The sequence below is a fragment of the Podarcis tiliguerta genome, assembly GCF_965153285.1.
Source record: "Podarcis tiliguerta genome assembly, chromosome: 1".
Classification (NCBI taxonomy): domain Eukaryota; kingdom Metazoa; phylum Chordata; class Lepidosauria; order Squamata; family Lacertidae; genus Podarcis; species Podarcis tiliguerta.
The window spans coordinates 14262491-14283056 of record NC_139534.1 but is presented as its reverse complement, the minus strand read 5'-3'; the positions used below and the strand labels follow the sequence as shown (position 1 = coordinate 14283056).

Sequence of the window (20566 nt, the reverse complement as noted above, 5' to 3'; positions counted from 1 at the left end):
GGCATTCCAGGTACATGGTGGAACAAAGCTTAAAGCAAAGCACACATTTAGTGGGAACTTTAAAAAAAAGACTGAGTTGGATAATATAAGGGGGGGGAGATAATTGCAGACAATAATATAAGGAATCATTTCAGGGGGGGAATCATTTCAGACTATCTGCTTTTTTTACAAATGGTCTTCCCCGAAACACTGTGCAATTTATGGTCTCCATTTAAAAATAAGAAACTGGCTGCAGAGTGGGTAGAAATTGTGAGAGAGGTACTTAACTTCAGCTAGATCAAGATCCAATGAGGGAATGATGATAACCATTGACTAGGCTGAAAATGAATGGAAGAAAGACAAGGGACCGGAAGGGGTCTCTCAATACGTTTGAAAAAAAGAAAAGAAGAAGAAGAAGAGTTTGGATTTGATATCCCGCCTTTCACTCCCTTTAAGGAGTCTCAAAGCGGCTAACATTCTCCTTTCCCTTCCTCCCCCACAACAAACACTCTGTGAGGTGAGTGGGGCTGAGAGACTTCAAGGAAGTGTGACTGGCCCAAGGTCATCCAGCAGCTGCATGTGGAGGAGCGGGGAATCGAACCCAGTTCACCAGATTACGACTCCACCACTCTTAACCACTACACCACACTGGCTCTCACACTTGGGAAAAGGAATGGGTGGAGCAGTTACCTTGAATGCTGTTTGTACTGATGCCGCTGGGAAAACCAGGAGTAATTAATTTGGATGCTTTATGTAAAATGCGAAGTATTTGCTTTGGAAGCAAAACAGTACAAGCCATTGCTTATCTAAATGACAATTGATTAAACCATAACCTAGCGCTGTGTGTGAACCCTGCCCAGCAGCCTAACGTGCTTGTTCAGCACCATGAAACCACAGTCTGGTGCCATGGTGTGTTGCTGACGTATGAACCATGGTTTGCTTTAACCACGGCTTGGTGTTACGGCATTAGTCCTAGCCTTTGGTGTGTCTCCCCACCTCGGAAGCTTGGCAAACTACAAAGGCACGAAGAGGGAGCAGCTGGAAAACAATGCAAACTTTGAAGAACAAGCTGTGGTTTGTTGGATCGTCTGTTGGACAACTCGTGGTTAAAATGTGGTTTGCTAAGCAAACCACGGCTTAGGATTATGTGCAAACCAAACCATTCTCTGAGAATATTCAAGGAGTCTTTCAACTGTGTATGCCTCGAGAGCAGAGTGGAATTAATTCAGTCATAGTTGAGGCTCTTTTTTGATGGAAGAAAACATGAAGGAAGCTTCCCTATCGCCCTTTGCCTTTGTGTGTTCTCTCTCGCATCGTCTCTTTGCTTCCTTTTGCAGGACCCAAAGCCAGCAAAGAATTCTGATGCTAGAGGCAGAGCTGGAGGAGTGCCACAGCAAAATGACCTTGCAATCTCAACACAGCTTTAAGGTAAAAATCAGCATCTTCCAGTGGCTATAATAGACTAAAACCAGCAATACATTCAGCGTGGGTGGCCTGTCTGGAAGGATCGCATCCTGCATAGCAGGAACAAAGTTCATTTGTCCGTAAATAATTGGTGTAATTAGTTTGAGCATAATGTATATTTGGCAACTGACTATTCATTTTACTGGGTTTTTTCCCCATCCATGAAGCCATTCCCAGATTAAGATTCATAGCGACAGCTGCATAAGTTGTTTAAAATTGTTGTTTCACAGCTGTATGTTTCATAAAGAGAATCATTGCTACCCTGTGCTTTTCTCCCCCTAAAAGATGGAAGCTCTTTGTAAAATTCTGGAGGCCTCCAAAGCAGACAACAAGAAACTTGCCCAAAATTTAGAGCAAACTTTGCAGACCAACAGTGCTCTGCAAAGCAAGCTTATGCTTATTCGAGATGAACTGGAAAGCAAAGAAGCCGAGTGTCAGGAACTAATGGAATGCAGGTAAGACTTAGATAGGCAGGAGATTTTGCCTTTCCAGTCTGAACAGCTGAATTCCGGATCTGACCTTTAAGGCAGTAGAAACTTAGAATCATAGAATCATAGAGTTGGAAGAGACTACAAGGGCCATCGAGTCCAACCCCCTGCCAAGCAGGAAACACCATCAGAGCACTCCTGACATATGGTTGTCATATACTTGCTACCTGCTGAGCCGTCAGCTTTGCAAGGCAGGGCCCTAAATGTGCAGAGGGGGTCTGCAGCTTTGAAATTTGTCTGAGGAACCCAGAGTCTCGATGGGGAATGAATTGCAAAGGGGGGAAAAAGGATTTAACCTCCTTCCGTCTGGCCTGTAAGACAGAGCTATTCCGCCTGGCCTTTAATTTGAATTCAGCCTGATCTTTTATTTCCCTTCTCTTCTCTTCCCTCCCCCTCCCCTTTTATGAAGATCACCCGCTCTGGGACCCTACAGCTAATTCTCCCCTGGCATCCTCACTGGCCCAAGTAGGAGCAATTCAGCCAGCTAGCCCTGGGGATTATCTAATTGATTTTTGAATTTTATTGTTATTCATGTTTTTATACTGTATTTTATGCTGCTTTTATAATTAAGTGTTTTAAAGTGTTTAAAATTTGTTGTTAGCTGCCCTGAGCCCAGTTTTTGAACTGGGAAGGGTGGGGTATAAATAAATTATTATTATTATTATTATTATTACATTTGGGAAGCATCAGTGCTGCATGTTTTCAGACTTTACTTTCCTGAAAAAGTGAGCGACCTCCTGTTAATCTATTTCCCTCTGCCTTGCTAAAGGGACCAGTTAATTGAGGAAACTAAGTTGGAAGTAAAGTTGTATGCAGATCGCCTTGAGACTCTGAAGAAACAGTTTCAGACGGAACGGGAAGTAACCAAGAAGGCTGCTCAAAAGGAATCGGCTGAGGTGTGAGGAGGTGGAAGAGTTTTGAGTTTTTCTCGGTGGTCACGGTTGCACGTAAATGCTAAGGTGAAAATCCTGGCTTCATAAGCCAGGATATGCACGGGCTCCCTTTGGGCAAGTAGCTGAACAAGCCAGGATTCAGCACTTAGACATTGCTTCCTGTTACGTATGAACCTGGAAAACTCTGGCTAATGGCTTCCAAGCAAGCCAACTTTAAATCATGGATCATTCTCCCCACCCTCACATTCAACTTTTCATACTCTCTCGATATGTTGTTCCTTTCCCTTCACTCTTCTTTCCACCTTCTTACCCAAATTGATGGTTTTCTTTGTGTGTTCTCTTTTTAATTCTCCTAGAATTGTTCTTCCTTTCATTCTCCCTTTATCTCCCATTCTCCCTGCATTTTCTTTATATTAAAGAAATGAAAAGCTTTTATCCTATCGAGAAACTGAATATTTCCCCATATATATGAGTTTCCAACTCTCAATAAATAAATGTGCTTAGCTGAGTCCAAGTTAATAAGTTAATTTCAGCGTAAGTGCCATGGCTCTGATTTTCTTTTCCTCTTTGGTCAAGGTCCTTTAAACCTAGTTTGCACATAATGCTAAATTGTTGTTTCTTAAGCTGTGGCTGAGCATTTGTTAAACCATGGCAGCTGGGCAGTATTCACACATAACTGGTTTGTTTACTGTCAACAAAACAATAATTCGAAGCGACAGTTTGCTGTTGGCTTGTTTGAACTGTGGCTTGGAATTGTGAGAACCCAGCATTGCCTCTTAAGACGTGATGAAAGAGCAGGCGGAAAACAAAACAAAGTTGGAGAAGTAAGCTATTCACTGGAATTTTTGTGAGACGGTTCAAGGTTAATTCATGGTTTGTAAAGCAAACCACAGCTTAAACAACCATGAGCAAAATGTTTGGATGGAAACTGCTCCTAGGGAAGCAAAGAGGGCTATGAATAGAAGCAATGCCCCCCCCCCCGACTTAACAGCCAGTTATTTTATTTTCTAGGTTTTGTGGGGTTGTATAGAGGAAGATGGGATGCGGGTGGCGCTGTGGGTTAAACCACAGAGCCTAGGATTTGCCGATCGGAAGGTCGGCAGTTCAGATCCCCGCGACGGGGTGAGCTCCCGTTGCTCAGTCCCTGCTCCTGCCAACCTAGCAGTTCGAAAGCATGTCAAAGTGCAAGTAGATAAATAGGTACCGCTCTGGCGGGAAGGTAAACGGCATTTCCGAGTGCTGCTCTGGTTTGCCAGAAGCGGCTTAGTCATGCTAGCCACATGACCCGGAAGCTGTACGCTGGCTCCCTCGGCCAATAAAGCGAGATGAGCACCGCAACCCCAGAGTCGGTCATGACTGGACCTAATGGTGAGAGGTCCCTTTACCCTTTACCTTATAGAGGAAGATCAGACACGGATGGCACTGTGGTCTAAACCACAGAGCCTAGGGCTTGGCAATCAGAAGGTCGGTGGTTCGAATCCCCGCGACGGGGTGAGCTCCCGTTGCTCAGTCCCTGCTCCTGCCAACCTAGCAGTTCGAAAGCACGTCAAAGTGCAAGTAGATAAATAGGTACCGCTCTGGTGGGAAGATAAACGGCATTTCCGAGTGCTGCTCTGGTTTGCCAGAAGTGGCTTAGTTATGCTAGCCATATGACCTGGAAGCTGTCTGTGGACAAACGCTGGCTCCCTCGGCCTATAGAGCGAGATGAGCGCCGCAACCCCAGAGTCGTTTGCGACTGGACCTAACGGTCAGGGTTCCCTTTACCTTTACAGAGGAAGATAAAATGTGTGTTCTTTCCCTGGGGGGGGGGGCATTTTCATTCAGAGCTGACCTAAAGGTGTCAACCAAGGTTCAAATGGCAGACTTACCACTTTTCAATTCCTTTTGGCATGATGGATATATGCACCCCTGTGAATTTTCATGAGGCTGCAGCTGGCTAAAATCACAGGAACATAGACAGCAGCTTGAGACTAGGTCAGAGTTTGTGTCCATCTAGCTCAGGGTTCTCCAGATGGTTTTGGACTACAGTTCCCATCTTCCCTGACCACTGGTCCTGCTAGCTAGGGATGATGGGAGTTCAAAAACAGCTGGAGACCAAAGTTTGGGAAACCCTGATCTAGCTTACCCGGAGTTTTAACCAGGGACTTGTCTTACTCTCAAGAAATAATAATAGCCCTAGACCAGGGGTGAGGAACCTGAGGCCCATGGCTGTCCAAGCCCCACCCCCCTGGTCTGGCAACTCTCCCTGAGCAACACCTCTTCACCCAAGTCCTGCCTTCTCTGGCCACACCCATGTTTGCTTCTGGCCCTATTCATGTGGCTGAAAATATTCCCCCTTTCCACCAGCAAGCCCTGGACAAATTGCCTTCAGGATAGGAAACCAAGACCTGGAAAGCCCTTGGGGTGATGGGAGCAGAACCGTCGTTTAGAAGTGCGTGTTGAGCACCCTTTTTTCTTCTTCTTGAAGTGAGCATGAACTTGCCCTTTCTTGGTGCCCTGTAGCTGAAGAAAGCCCTGGAGGAGGCCTGCACTAAATCTGGAGAAATGTCACGCCTTAACAGGGAACTGCGGGCCAAGGTAGCCGAGCAGGAGGCAGCTCTGGCCAGCCAGAAGGAGAAGCTGAAGAGACAGAAAGCGTTAATCACGCAGTACTTCAATGCCAGGACTAACAACGCGCAAAATGCAGGAAGGATAAAGGTGAGCCGTTTTGCGGGGGTGTGTGTGTGTATGTTTCATGCAAATGATTTTAACACATCCTGCAATCTACCATTTTGAAAGTTGCCCTCTCCACTCCTCAGTATCAACCTGATACCAGATAGAACCGAGACTTCAAATGGAACTGTTCACTGTGTTCCGGGAGGAAAATGTGCTTAGCCAAGTTTCCATTGCAAATGCAAACCAACTGGCTCCTGCTGAAGTAGATTAGTGCTTGTTGTTGTTTAGTCGTGTCTGACTCTTTGTGACCCCATGGACCAGAGCACACCAGGCACCCCTGTCTTCCACTGCCTCCCGCAGTTTGCGCTACACAGTGCTAAATTGCATTGATCTCTTAAGTTTCCTTTGCATTTTCAGCACAGATAAAAGCTGGCAAGTCAGTGTCTTCTATTAGATCAGGGCCGGGGAGGTAGGAGTTTGGGTTTTTCAGTTATATATTCTGTTTGGAAACAGGCAAAAGGTGTGTGCATAGAAGCAGGTTTGACAGGGCCAATTGTGACTGATTAAAAAATTGCTGTATTAAATAATAGAACGTGGATCATCATTACTCTCATTACTACAAACCACTGCCACTTGTCAAATGATTTTGAGCGAGTAGGAAAATGTAAGGATAAGTTATGGATGTGTGCCATATTGATATATCGTCCCAAACCAGTTTGAAGCCCGTATTGTGGTATCGGTTTCATAGTTTTTGACCTAGCAATGTATCGCGAAATATGATGTGTGTTAGAGCTGGGTGGTACATTGCCCCAAACCAGTTTGAAGTCTATATCATAATACTGGTTTTATAATTATTGTGAATCAAGATGCGTGTGTGTTTTCCAAAAATCACAATGTGGGGAAAACGGTGAAGTCAGCCAGTGCCTCTACATAGCTCCATTTTCATTTCACACATTGTGATATGTCAGTATATCGCGATGTTTAGCTGGTGATATATCACGAAGCTGAAAACCAGATATTGCCCAGCCCTAAGTACAACAAGGAATTTGCTTAGGGCCATCAATGCTAGCGCTTAAAATTCCTGGGCCTTTAGTTGACTGTCCCCATAATCTGCCTTTGCTTCATAACCCTTTTTGCTGCCCAACACTCTGTCCCACTTTTTATGTCCAAGGGGAAGCAAGACAACAGCTGTGCAACATTGCTTTATTTTGGAGGGCAGTGCTATAGCCTCTCCCTCCTTGGCTTACTATTTGTGGGCACAATCCAGTGAGATTTATTTTATTTATTTTAAATAATTTTTATTAAGTTTTCCATTGAACAATCCAATCACATCACATTAATTATTCCAAATTATACCAATGCATATCATAAAGTCCAAATATTTTGCCAAATTATAAATTTTTGTTGGGTGTTCCCATGCTTCAAGTTCAGTAAGGGTCCAGTCATCTCATATTTCTACTGCTTTTAGTGTTCACCAATCCCGTCTTTCGATCTTGTTGTTATCCTTTTTCTTCTTAATAGCCTCTGAGTTAATTCCACAGGCGAGTTAAAGTAAACATATACTTCTGTGTGAACTTTGTAAGGCTCTCCTGCAATAAATCTTCACACGCTGATCCAAAAGTCCTGCTCGGGCGCCGGGCGCCATCTTTCTCAGTTCCGATGAAATAAAATCTAAGCGTCTGCTCGTTAATTTTCCCAGACAAGTTGCACCATAAATCAGTCTTTCCAGGGAAGATTTGCCATCGAACTTAGAATACAAACATGATAACAGAACAACGGCTCACCTCCCCCTCACTCAATCCTGTGAGATTTAACTATGCTTCCTGTTGTTGAATGGCATCGGAACAAAACTTCAGGAGAGAGGCAGGCGCCGCTTAATAATAACTTTGTTCTGTCACGGAAGCAAGGTGTTTTCTCGGGACGTTCCTCTATTCGCTTTTGTGATTTATTTCCAGGAGATTGAAACGGAATTGAGGCAAATGGAGGAGATGAAGCAGCAGTACCAGAAGAAAAACCACGAGCAGGTAGAATCTCTTTTCTGTGGAGCAGGTGGGAGAGTGGAAACCAGATTTGAAACGTGTGCCTGGGGTCACGGGATCTGATTTCTTTTTTAAAAAAAAAAAATTATTAAGTTTTCCATTCAACAATCCAATCACATCACATTAATTATTCCAAATTATACCAATACATATTATAAAGTCCAAATATTTTGCCGAATTTTAAATTTTGTTGGGGGTTCCCATGTTTCGAGTTCAGTGAGGGTCCGATCATCTCACATTTCTGCTGCTTTTGATGTTCACAAATCCCATCTTCCAGGCTTCTTGTTGTTATCATTTTTCTTCTTAATAACCTCTGAGTTGTTTCCGCAGGCAGGTTAAACCAAGCATTATTATATTTCTGTGTGAACCTTGTAAGGCTCTCCTTAAATCACCACACGCTGATCCAAAAGTCCTGCTCGGGCGGCAGGCGCCATTTTAGTCTGTTCCGATGTAATAAAGTCCAAGCCTCTGCTCATTAATTTTCCCAGACCAGTTGCGCCATAAATCAGTCTTCCCAGGGGAGGGTTTTCCAAATCAAACACACAATCCAAACACGATAACAAAGCAATGGCTCACCTCCCCCTCTGACTATTAATCTCGCAACTTGGTCTGTCTCATAATGGGATTTGATTTCTTTTCATGCCGTAGTCCCTTAGGATCAAAGAATTTGTCGCTGAGTTAACAACCCTGCAAGGCGAGATGCAGCAGCTAGCCAGAAATCAGCAAGCTATGGAAACAGAAAACAGAAACCTTGAGAACCAGCTGGTCGCAGAACAGAAGCAAAGGCAGCGGATTCAGGAAGAGTGTCAGGTAATGGCACCACGGCCCCACCAAGCTAAAGGGTTGTGGCTGCTGAGCACATTTTGGCATTTGCCTCCATGGCAGCGGCTGCTTAGGCCTCCATCATCGGCTCTCTTCCCCAGCCTCCTAGCTCTGTACAGGTGAAACTCGGAAAATTAGAATATCGTGGAAAAGTTCATTTATTTCAGTAATTCAACATAAAAGGTAAAACTAATATATGAGATAGACTCATGGCATGCAAAGCGAGATATGTCAAGCCTTTATTTGTTATAATTGTGATGATCATGGCGTACAGTCATCCCATGGGCATTGAACCAGGTTTTGGTATTTTTGGCAGTGTGGGCAGGTGCCAAAGTCCTGCTGGAAAATGGAGTCAGCATCCCCATAAAGCTCATCTGCGGAAGGAAGCAAATCTCTTTTCTGATGAGAGCAGCTTTTGCATCTCATTTGAAAACCAAGGACCCAGAGTCTGGAGGAAGAATGGGGAGGCACACAATGCCAGATGCTTGAAGTCCAGTGTGAAGTTTCCACAGTCTGTGTTGATTTGGGGAGCCATGTCATCAGCTGGTGTTTGTCCACTGTGCTTCATTAAGTCCAGGGTCAACGCAGCCGTCTACCAGGAGATTTTGGAGCACTTCATGTTTCCTTCCACAGATGAGCTTTATGGGGATGCTGACTTCATTTTCCAGCAGGACTTTGGCACCTGCCCACACTGCCAAAAGTACCAAAACTTGGTTCGGTGCCCATGGGATTAGTGTTCTTGATTGGCCAGCAAACTCGCCTGACCTGAACCCCATAGAGTATCTATGGGGCATTGCCAAGAGAAAGATGAGAGACATGAGACCGAGCAATGCAGAAGAGCTGAAGGCTGCTATTGAAGCATCCTGGTCTTCCATAACACCTCAGCAGTGCCACTGGCTGATAGCATCCATGCCACGCCGCATTGAAGCAGTAATTGATGCAAAAGGGGCCCAAATCAAGTACTGAGTACATATGCATGCTTCTACTTCTCAGAGGTCCAATATTGCTCTATTTGCAATCCTTATTTGCTGATGTCATTTAATATTCTAATTTTCTGAGATTGTTAATTTGGGGTTTTCATCAGCTGTACGCCATGATCATCATTATTTATAACAAATAAAGGCTTGATATATCTTGCTTTGCATTTCATGAGTCTATCTCATATATTAGTTTCACCTTTTAAGTTGAATTACTGAAATAATTGAACTTTTCCACGATATTCTAATTTTCCGAGTTTCACCTGTACATCGTAAGAAGCCCATAGCAAAGAGGTCCATAGAAGTGAGCTTCTGTTTTCCAGGTTGGGTGTGGGGCATCAGTTAAGAATCTAGACCTAAGAGCAAACTGCTCTGCAGAAGAATGGCAAATGATTTCATTCTGACTTTTCCGTAACGTTCAAGGCTTTGGAAGACACAGTCAGGCACTTGAAGAAATGCAAAGAGGAGACTGAACAGAAATTGAAAGAAGCCAGCAAAGAGTCAGAACATGTAAGTATTGAAGCAGAGATGGAGAGGGATTGCCGTGTCCGTATAACACAACAGTATTGCAGCTGATCAGTGAGAGGTATAACCGTATCAAAGAAAAAGAGAGTTTGGTATGATAGCTGTAGAGACTTCTGAGCATGCGAGGGGGAATTCACACAAAATACACACACACTTGTATGAATGTTGCTGCAAATCAGCTGGAGGTGACACATTCCTAAGAGTTGTGCCTCAGATTACAGCACTGCTCTTAAATCCTTACTGTGCAAAGGATGGGTGCACAATTTCTCGTATTCTAGGCTACTCTACACACGACTATATTCACTTTACCCAGTCATGCCTAACCTTAACATTACAAAATATTAGTTACGCATTTGCGTGCCAACATTGTAATTTGTCCACAAATGTGCACTCTGGTTTTCACAAAACCTATTTAATGGTCTTGCTTTCATAAATGATATTATTGTTTTGTTAATTAAGTTGCAAGCAAGATATTTAAGAGGCCGAGCTCGGTAGGTACAGTAAGAGGGGTCTGTTGGGATACTGCCAGGGAGACAAAGTCCATCTTGACCTCCACGTCGTCTCCGGACGTCCATTGATCTCCCGTAGACATGCAGTATCAGCAATTAGCGACACAAGCTCTAGAAATAGCTTCCCACATTCTAGAGCCGATGTACGCTCTTATCAGCAGATAAAGCACAGCGAAAGATACACTCAGGAGAGCATGATTTACAAGTTTATTCAGCGTTGATCAGAACAAAGAAAAACATGATTGCCTGCTTGAGAGTTTCCGGCAGAGAGATAGAAACGAAAGCAAAGACACAACAGAAACATCCTGTGAGACTGGAAATGTGCAGGCTGTGACACAAACATCCTGCTCCCTTTTAAGGTGGAACAGAAATATCCTAACAGGGTCCTTAAAAGATGATAAGCATTTATTTTGCTTTATATAACAATAATACAAAACGGGATCCGATCCTGTTTTGGGGAGTACGATATATGTCTGATCCTTATCAGACTTGTACTGATGACTGGGAGCAAGGATGAATTAACCTTATGGATTAGTCTTTACAGAAAGACGTTCAAAGTTGTAAAAACCTTTTGACAAGGTGATTTGTGTCAAAGGATCCCTGGACCATGAGGCTGGAATGTAACTGAGCTTGAATGCCTTCCCTGCTGCAGATAACTGCTAACCTTGAGGAAGCGCACCACTGGTTCAAGTCTAAGTTCGATAGTCTGCAGCGTGAACTGGTGAAAAACAGGCAGAAGAACCTTGGAGAATACTTCTGTGAGGAGTATGAGAAAGAGGTCAGTAAGGGAACACCGTCCACAAACAAAAAAGGTGTCGTGACACAGGCTCTCTAATGGTTTGTTCCCTTGTTTGTGCTGCTGCTGAGAGTAGCAGTATACTGGGAGTGCCTGTAAAAATTCAGTTTTATGCGCTATGAAGATGGTTGCAATCAATCTTTATGCCTGTGCCAAGAGACCTCAAGATTTGTTCGTTTTTAAAATGGCAGTGTGAAGAATTCATGAGAGAGCGCCCTTTTTTTACTCATGGCTCATTATACTAGCTGTCCAACAGGTGAAGCTTTCTTAAGGTGGGCTGCCAATGTCTTTCATTTCATGTGCCTTCCGGAGGCATAGAGGCTTCCAAGAGGAAGGAAGTTGGTACCTTAATTGGAAGAATAATCATAACAAATGGAAAGGATTGTAGACGTTGAAACTTTTATCAGCTTTCTTCCTCAAACCCTTCAGCCTTCATCCTCCATGAGAGACTGTCCCTCACTGAAAACTCACCTCTGTTCTGAACTTAACAGATTATCTGGCTGTTCCAGATATTTCTTGCTGGACTGACTTTCCTCTGATAGATGAAGGCATCCGCTTACTAGATTAGTGGATCTTAGAGGTTTGTGTTTTAGGCTTAGCCAAGAGTTACAACCTGGCCCTATCAATCTAAAAGGCTGATCTGCTCGCCTTACATCAATATTTTCTCTTGCATGTTCTGTGAGTTACTTGCAGCTCTGACTAAGCATCCTATGTGTCAACAGGAAAGGCCGACCAAGCTTCCTTCTCAGGCATGCCTGAAGCGCTGGGAGACCAAGAACCACCTGCAGTTCATCAAGAGGAAATATCTAAGTGAGCTGAACAAGTGAAGGGCTGCTTTGCCAGGAGGTTCCAGGCTGCAAGGTATAATCCTGTACCTGTGAACACCACTTCTCAGGCTGCCGGTGATGCTATACCTAGGCGGAGCCTAAGGCTGGACCTATTATGTGAGCATCTATCTCCTTCCTGAAGCTAGCAGAGAAAGACCTCCTGTGTGACTAGCTGTGCTCTATAGGAATGAAGAAAAAGTCCTTTTCAAAAAGTGTATATATATATACACACACAAACTTGACTGGCAGCTAGGAATCCTCTAACTCTTTGGGTTCAACTTTCTGATTCTTATAATGCCTCTGGGGAACTTTCAAACTGTTTTATTAAAAAAACTGTTTCTACAGCCCCCCCACCCTGCTAAATGCTTCCCCCTGGGGTCTCTGCAATTACAATTAGTGAGGGGCAAGCTTGTGCCAAATACATGCACAAGCAGCCCAGAGGGTGTAACTGCTACAGGATAGGCTTGTAGGTAAAGGCCTTGGGGACTTTTGGAAAAATAGCAGAGCTGAATCCTAAAACGGGGCAGTGTCGTAGATTATTTAAATGCACCAATGCTGGTTTCCGAAATGTCTATGTCTCCCTTCATCAGCTTGCCATGTTCCATGGGATAGGACTTGTGCTTGCTCAAAGCTACCCTTCAACATACATCTCCTGCTGTTGTAAAAGTGCAGTGCTTGCGGAAAATGCTTTCCCTCTAACATAACAACTCAGACAATAACAGTCCGCACCTATATCTTGCAGGGGGAGCAAATATGATGTTGTCAGGATGGTGGGCTTGAATCCACATCAGCCTCAGGCGGCATGGACGACAGGGCAGGAATAATGGGAGCTGTAGCGTAAAACATCTGAACAGCACTATGTTGGCTATTCCTGCTATGTACTGAACCTTATCCTCTTCCCTGAGTATCAAGAGGTGTGGGTGCCTTGCTCTGCTCATTAACTATTAGGTAAGGCAAACCCAAAGGCACAAAACAATCCGGTATATCATTGGTGATGAAATATTATGCAAACTGTGATTATTCTAGAATCGTTAAAGTGGAAGGGGCAGGTGACAAATTCACAGAGCTAGGAACAGTTGCTTGGGCCTCCAAAAGGAAGCTTGGGTACCAAGCAGAACTAGCCTCAGAGCCACCCTAAATCATGGGCAAGAATGTACTGTCCTTCTGGTATCTTTCCTCTTATTTCTGACCACTACTGTGTAATATATAAATCTGATGTGTGTGTGTGTAGGGAGGAGGGGTGTGTGTGTATTTAAAAATTAAAGCATACTTCTTGTTTTCTACAACAGTCTGTGTTTCTCTCCCTGATGAACAACCTCTTCTTCCTCTTTAAGCTGCAATACACGAAGATGAGGTGAGCTCACCTGTAGGAAGACATGTTGCGTATACGAGAAGTAATGACAGTTGCAAATATAGTAATGTATGAATTTAATCAAACAAGGTTTAACTGCTTTCTGGAACCACAATTATTTTAAAGCAGCCAATAACTCATTTATAATATATATATTATATATATATTATATTATATAATATATATATATATATATATATATATATATATATATATATATATATATTATATGCAAAGGACAGGGGAGGGAATGAGAGCTTGTGACTGCATAGTTAAAGACTGCAGTCCTGTGCACAGGAATGGTTGCGGATACCCTTAATAATAATAAAAATTATTTATATGCCACCCATCTGACTGGGTTGCCCCAGCCATTCTGGGCAGCTTCCAACAAGCTGAAACACATTAAGACATCAAATATTAAAAACTTCTATACACAGGGCTGCCTTGTTGATTGTGTTTCTGAAGGGTAACTAGACAGACACGTCTTTGCAGTATACTGGCAATCAAGCGCGGCTTGGCAGAGTGAGCACCTTACAGCACAATCCCGTATAAGTCTGCTCAGAAATAAGTCGCAATGGGTCTTACTTCAAGGTGAGCAGGTATAGCTTTAGTTCAAACCATCTCTGTCTCTCCGGTTTCAGAAAAGCAAGAAAATGGTTAGATTTCACAGACAAGTTCACATTCGTACAAGCAAACAATACAGTAACTTCAGAATCTCCTTAGTAATGAACTGTTGGACAACCACACACAGAGAACAAGGATCCAAAGGTTTCGCTAGGTTCGTCGATTATGGGGTATTCCAGACACAGAGGACTAATGTATGTTCAAATATCCTTGAAAGCAGGCAGCTGATCTTCTTCCACTGAAGAGGTAGAAGCCTTTTTGCTGGTGAGTTATCTAGCACATTTCGTTTGTTCGTGCTCTCTCCTAATTGTACATTCTGAGCAAAATGTCTCATGTTCCGTGTGCTTGGCTGTTAAGACGTGCGACTTACTCAGTTCACAATTTGTATGGAACACTGCACGTTCCAGCACACCTGTCAGGCTGGGGTCAGTGTCACGCCTCAGATCTGCTCAATCTTTAGCAGGGATCCTCTTTGTGAAAACTTGCACCATCTACTTGGCTGCTTCACGTTCAGCCAATCTGGAGAAATCTGTAAGCATAGTTTTGCCCGGTGTCACAAAGCCTCAGATCCATGAAAGGCAGCAGCGTATTTCCAGGTTCCTCGAAAGCAAGGAAAGTAATCCATCTTAGTTCATTCGATCAGTTTTCGATGCCGGCTTTCACCTCACACAATTCCATACGTGTACAGCATTTTCCGAGCCATTCTAATATTTCCACTGCTCTGGTAGATGAGCGATAAATTGAAGGCAATATCCCTTCGCAAGTCTGTCTGGTCTGCTTCTATTCCCTGGTTGAGAGAAGAAAAACAACTTGCCTGAACAAGCGCAACAAAAGGGGTACTTGTCTCATATTGCATACATGACAACCCAGCAGACATTCCAGCCTGCCAAAGCTCGCATTCTGAAAGGTCTCAAATCCTCTTTCAGAAGGCAAGTGCTGGGAGGCATACTCTTTGTTAACACAGATTTTGAATTTGCTACACTTCTCGAGAAATTATAAAGTGGTACGCAAGCAAACCCCTGGGGTGACTCTGAAACTGTGTGTCAAGATGGTCAAACTTATTTTTTAAAGCCCAGCAACATAGCTGAGTCTTTGTGTGGCGGATGAAGTTCTGAAGCAGCAAGCTCCTCCTTAGTGTACAACCTCCTAGGGAAATGGAAGGACAGGATTTTTCCTAGGAAATGTCAACTGTCCCTTTCCTTCCAGCAGCAGCAACATAAAGGCCACTTCAGATGGGACTAGTGGTCTACTCATCTCAAAGCAGTGCAACATGCAAACTGAAGCCCGGCAGCTTCCATGAGATGCAAAAATCAACTTTTCAATGCAGACAAGAATAGATTTCCTGTCGGTGGAGGGCGGTATCGTCTTAATTCCTCATACGTTTGTGCAAGACTTAACAATGATCGGAATTATGTGCTGTTTTAGGAGGCAGGTTTGCTATCTTTAAAGCCAGTGCTGCCGGTGGGGGAGAGAGAGAGAGCTGGAATTTGCCTGCATTTGCTTGGTATAGTCATGATTTTCAAATACAATCAGGCAACTAGGCCTGGCCCGGTCATGAAATGCATCAAGGGGCACAATTTATCGATAACCCATTTCGAATGGAGTCCCTTGGGCACAAAACTCAACCTTGCCGTCTCTTGGGGTTGGCGGTGTTAGCATTTTTAGCTGCCTGGGGAGTGTAAGCACACTTCCTACAAAAGCTCTATTGTTGGTGTTTTGCACTATTTGTCCTGCTTTTTCAGCAAGAAACCTTCCAGCTACCCACCCAAAATTATGTTTTGTGCTTCAATTTTATTTATTTATTTTGCAAATCTTTAACATCTCTTATTAAAAGCAGTACCACTTTGGATTACCTCCCTTGGCCTTCCACAATGTCAGGAAATGGAGCATAGTATGCTAAAACCGTTAATGGAAAACCCTGCACTTTGCAAGCATGGCTCAAATGTCTGTTTCAATTGTAATGGGCTAAGATTTCCATAAAAGGAACGCGGCTGGCGCTGTGGGTAAAAGCCTCAGTGCCTAGGACTTGCCGATCGAAAGGTCGGCGGTTCGAATCCCTGCGGCGGGGTGCGCTCCCGTTCCTCGGTCCCAGCACCTGCCAACCTAGCAGTTCGAAAGCACCCCCGGGTGCAAGTAGATAGATAGGGACCGCTTACTGGCGGGAAGGTAAACGACGTTTCCGTGTGCTGTGCTGGCTCGCCAGATGCAGCTTTGTCACGCTGGCTACGTGACCCGGAAGTGTCTCCGGACAGCGCTGGCCCCCGGCCTCTTAAGTGAGATGGGCGCACAACCCTAGAGTCAGACACGACTGGACCGTATGGGCAGGGGTACCTTTACCTTTAAGATTTCCATACATTACCTCTAGGACCAGAGGGGGGAGCTCCAGTGCCTTCTGGTAATAGTGAATTGCCAAATGTACCAATCCCAACTGATGAAGGCCATGGCCTAAGTTGTAAAAAGATTCTTGGCAGGAACCACGGAGGCTCAGATATTGCTGGAGGAACGAGAAGCCCTGTGTACAAGGTGGGAGAGGGAGAAAGGTCTCGTGTGAAAACCAGAAATTCTAAGGAACAAGGAGGAGTGAGTCAAATGTAGAGCCGCCTTTGCCCCCAATAAGATTTTGAAGCTGGGGCAAGAAAACACCCACACCTTGGAAGTCAAACGGAATCCGTTCAGCTTCCAAAACGTTCGGAAACCAAAGCCTGGCTTCTGATTGGCTGCAGGAAGCTCCTGCAGCCAACTGGAAGCCCCGTCAGACGTTTGGCTTCCAAAAACAGTTCGCAAACTGGAAAAGTCACTTCTGGGTTTGCGGTGTTCAGGAGCCAAAAGGTTCGGGAACTAAGCTGTTCCGAAACCAAGGTACGACTATACTTGGAATGAGAATGGAATTTTAAAACCATCCATTCCCATGTTGTTTAAAAATGTCATCCAAGATGACAAACAGAACTGGATTAAAGAAAACACAAGAGAAGGAAAAATACACACTCCTCTGCCAAGGTGACAGACAAGCAGCAGAACAGACTTGCACAGCAACATTTAAAATCCTTTGCTCATACCAGCAAGATCTCAGAGTGAGGATTTAGTGGCCAGAGTTTGATATAATGTACAGTATTTTGTTCTGTTAGCTATTCCACTCAGAGAAGGCTAAAAATCCAAACAGGTAAATAGTTTTCAAGCTGCATAAAGGTAGAATACAATCCAGTCAAGGCATAGACGTTTTCATTCTTGTTAGCTGGAATGGGAGAGAGTTAAGCTCACATTCATCAAATCGTCTCCCCTAAAAATCAGTGGGACTTAAAAAGTGTTTCACTGGGACTGGATTGCATTCCATCTCTATATATGTTAACTTAGTCTTTAGGCAGTAAGCTAGGAATCTTAAACAGCAGCAACATTTTGTACATATCAGTCCTAAGTATTCTGTACTCGGAAGTAAATCCCACTGAGTTCAATGAGATTCATTCCCAAGGAAGTGAAAATAGAACTGCAGCCTTAATCTTAGGGCTTTTAGGAGTTATAAAATCAATATAAGGGAAGAAAATTCTGCTTTGGTTTTGAATGGGGAAAAGGCAGAATAAAATTATTATGTACATAATAACTACATAATTAAGAAAAACGAAGCCTACAGTGGTTTGTTTTTAGTAATTCCAGTACAATTTGTGTGTTAAGAGACCTATGGTTGCACAGGTCTGTTTGCTAAATCCCAGCAGAAAATACATTCTGGGTGCTCATAGCTGTGGTAGAAAAATGGTATAGAGGTGAAACGACACAAAATGTTTGAGGCTATTTGCCCACGATGTACCTAACCCATATATTCTCCACAGCAAACCAAGTATTTAAATAGAGAGAATAGCCATACGTGTGTGTAAAACTGTAACAAAATGATCAATAATGACTTCAGAGTAAGCTGCACTCAGGGGAAACCATAATAAGACCCATTTCAACCCTTGCCACTCAACATGATAGATAGATAGATAGATAGATAATAAAATTTATTATTTATACCCTGCCCATCTGGCTGGGTTTCCTAAGCCACCTTGGGCTGCTCCCAACAGAATATTAAAAACACAATAAAACATCATAGCATGAGAACATGCTATGCAAGCATGTGCTACAAAAGAGGAAGAGTGGGATCAAAATCCAAAAAAATAAACTCACCTGTACTATAAGCGCGTGCCTTTTTAACACATACTTCTGAGAGGCCATGTGGATGAAAGTCAGGCCTATACAAAGGCTATAGAGAGGCTCGTTGGGATTACTACGGAAAGCTTGTACATACTGCCCTAGGAGGAAACAGCGAATGGCTTTGAAATACTGTTTGTTAAAACCACATGCTGAACAAAAAGGCTTTCGGATGCTTCCATAAAGAACACAGTTTACTGAAGTTGCCTTTGCCTGAACCCCCTCTTCCCTAGCCACCCCACTATTCAGCAGGAACCCCTGACCTTTGGGGGAACTTTTTCAGCAGGGCTCCTACTAGGGAGGAGGTGGAGGCGGCAAAGGGAACATAACAGCTCTGTAATCCAAACCATGCATTTCTTACAAAAGTGGATTACACTGTTTTTTCAAGCATCAGATTTAGCGGAATCCTTACTTACGCAGGGGTTCTGTTCCCGGCCCCCATTTTGCCTCCACACCTGCCCCCTTTTGGCGCCAAAAACAACACATGTTGTCGTCAGTGGGCGTGCATGTGCAGAAGTGGGGAGACACCTGCATTCTGCTTGTGGTTCAACTTGCACAGCTCGTGAGTTACGAAGAGTAGCAGCAAACTCCTTTTCATTCCTGATCATAAGTTGCTGTGCTTTTTTACTTACTAAAAATTCCCTATAGATTCTTCACAAATGTTCACACACACACACATATAGGCTCCGCTTTACACTATGTCCATTAACAATTATTTAGCTAAATGATGAAAGCAAACCAGCATCACCTTTCACCTCTACTCAGAGGGGTAGCTGTGCAACAAAAGCACGCAGCGTCGTGTGACACTTTAAAAGGCTAACGGATTAATTATGGCAAAGGCTATTTTGGTTTAGAGTCTTGTTTATCAGGTATCTGCCTAAGAGGCAATCGGTTTTGACAATGCTCATCAGATCTGAGTGGATAAGAGCTTTGTGAGCATACCCACAGAGATGCAGCCTTCTGCAGGGCTTCCAGTGTCCTAATCAGGGACATTATCTAAGCCCGCTCACTCTCTCAAGCACTGTTTGTCAAACCTTGGTTCCCAGCACGTCTTGGACTAGAACATGGGTAGGCATGTTCAGAAGGCCCCATCGCCTTCTAAATCCGGCCCGCGGATGGTCCGAGAATCAGCCTGTTTTTACATGAGTAGAATGTGTCCTTTTATTTAAAATGCACCTCTGGGTTATTTGTGGGGCCTGCCTGGTGTTTTTACATTAGCAGAATGTCTGCTTTTATTTAAAATACATCTCTGGGTTATTTGTGGGGGATAGGAATTCGTTCTTTTTTTAAAAAATTCAAAATATAGTCCAGCCCTCCACAAGGTCAGAGGGACAGTGGACCGGCCCCCTGCTAAAAAAGTCTGCTGACCCCTGGACTAGAACTTTGATCAGCCCTGCTAACTAGGGATGGATGACGGGAGTTGTAGTCCAACCATGTCTGGGGAACCAAGTTTGAGAAACACTGCCTTCTAAAGGAAGGGTGGAGAAGTTCAACATCACACACTTTCATCAGAGGTTGCATTTGTGATGTTTATCAAGCAATACTAATGTTCTCTTACCAAGAGCATGCTTAAAGCTACCAGATACGAAGGCATTGTGGCCATTCAAGACGCAGAGCGCATGATTGTCAGGGTTCTTCAGCATCAACCGAAGGCAGAAGCGATGGTGCCGCACATCTTGCGAGTGCATGGTGATTTGGTTGAAGATATTCCAAAGCTGAGGTTTGTTGACATGTTCCATGACCATTATCCTATGGAGGAAGCAAACACCAGTCAGACTGCACACCGTGACCAAAGGAATCGTTCTTTAATCACTAAATGCAAGAGTCTGGTTCAGATGCATGCCAGACAGGCAGTGCTGTTTGTGCAGTCCACCTTCAGCCCAATGAAGCCCTTCGGAGCGACTCACCTGATGTAATTGTAAGCTTTTCGGAAATTCTTGTCCAGGATTGCAGCTGAGAGACCAAAGTATTCCAGTTCTTTACGCTTCTGCCTGTCATCATAGAACGAATAGTATTCCAGTGAGGAGTCCACTAGGAGTTCTGCTTCCTTGTAGCGAGAAAGATCGCACAAAGCATAGATTGCCTTCAGAAGGAGGCTCCACCAGTCGTCTTTCGTCAGCACGCTTGTAAGCACCACAAATATTGCTGTGATAGAATTATAAGCAATATCTTAATCCGTTCAGAACATCAAGAGCTCATCATTCAGTATGACCATTCTCAGGGCGGAAAACAAAAATAAAGCCTAAGGCGATAAAAGCTACAAATAAAACTATCTGAAGGAGACAAGCCTACTGTTGGCAGAAATAATCTGTAGGCAATTGTTTCCGTAACATGCTTGTCAATAAGAAGAAAACCTTCTTCACAATGGCATCCAACCCAGTTGACAGAACTACCAGGTAGTTCTCCATTCTTGCAACTGAAGAGCAGAAATACACATC

The 20566-nt window shown here is 43.8% G+C and overlaps 2 protein-coding genes across 5 annotated transcripts in view; one reads left to right on the top strand and one right to left on the bottom strand.

Moving 5' to 3' along the window:
- The window catches only part of CCDC150 (coiled-coil domain containing 150), a 54495-nt gene extending 41072 nt beyond the window's left edge, over window positions 1-13423 (top strand). The window contains exons 19-28 of one of the 3 annotated variants that reach the window (XM_083406934.1): window positions 1317-1407; window positions 1729-1898; window positions 2701-2827; window positions 5327-5521; window positions 7435-7503; window positions 8167-8328; window positions 9741-9827; window positions 11004-11129; window positions 11870-12008; window positions 13309-13423. In XM_083406934.1, the coding sequence (XP_083263060.1) occupies window positions 1317-1407; window positions 1729-1898; window positions 2701-2827; window positions 5327-5521; window positions 7435-7503; window positions 8167-8328; window positions 9741-9827; window positions 11004-11129; window positions 11870-11974 (1132 nt within the window). In that variant the 3' untranslated portion in view covers window positions 11975-12008; window positions 13309-13423. Of the gene's footprint in view, window positions 1-1316; window positions 1408-1728; window positions 1899-2700; window positions 2828-5326; window positions 5522-7434; window positions 7504-8166; window positions 8329-9740; window positions 9828-11003; window positions 11130-11869; window positions 12319-13263 lie in introns of those variants that run through there. The other 2 variants (XM_083406935.1, XM_083406936.1) reach the window with 2 other exon arrangements.
- GTF3C3 (general transcription factor IIIC subunit 3) overlaps window positions 13390-20566 on the bottom strand; it is a 28655-nt gene continuing 21478 nt past the window's right edge. For both annotated transcript variants that reach the window (XM_083407808.1, XM_083407807.1), the window contains exons 14-18: window positions 20036-20273; window positions 19687-19877; window positions 18105-18229; window positions 16309-16461; window positions 13390-14736 (exon numbers count right to left, since the gene is read on the bottom strand). In XM_083407808.1, coding sequence (XP_083263934.1) covers window positions 14614-14736; window positions 16309-16461; window positions 18105-18229; window positions 19687-19877; window positions 20036-20273 — 830 coding nt within the window. In that variant the 3' untranslated portion in view covers window positions 13390-14613. The remainder of the gene's footprint in view (window positions 14737-16308; window positions 16462-18104; window positions 18230-19686; window positions 19878-20035; window positions 20274-20566) is intronic.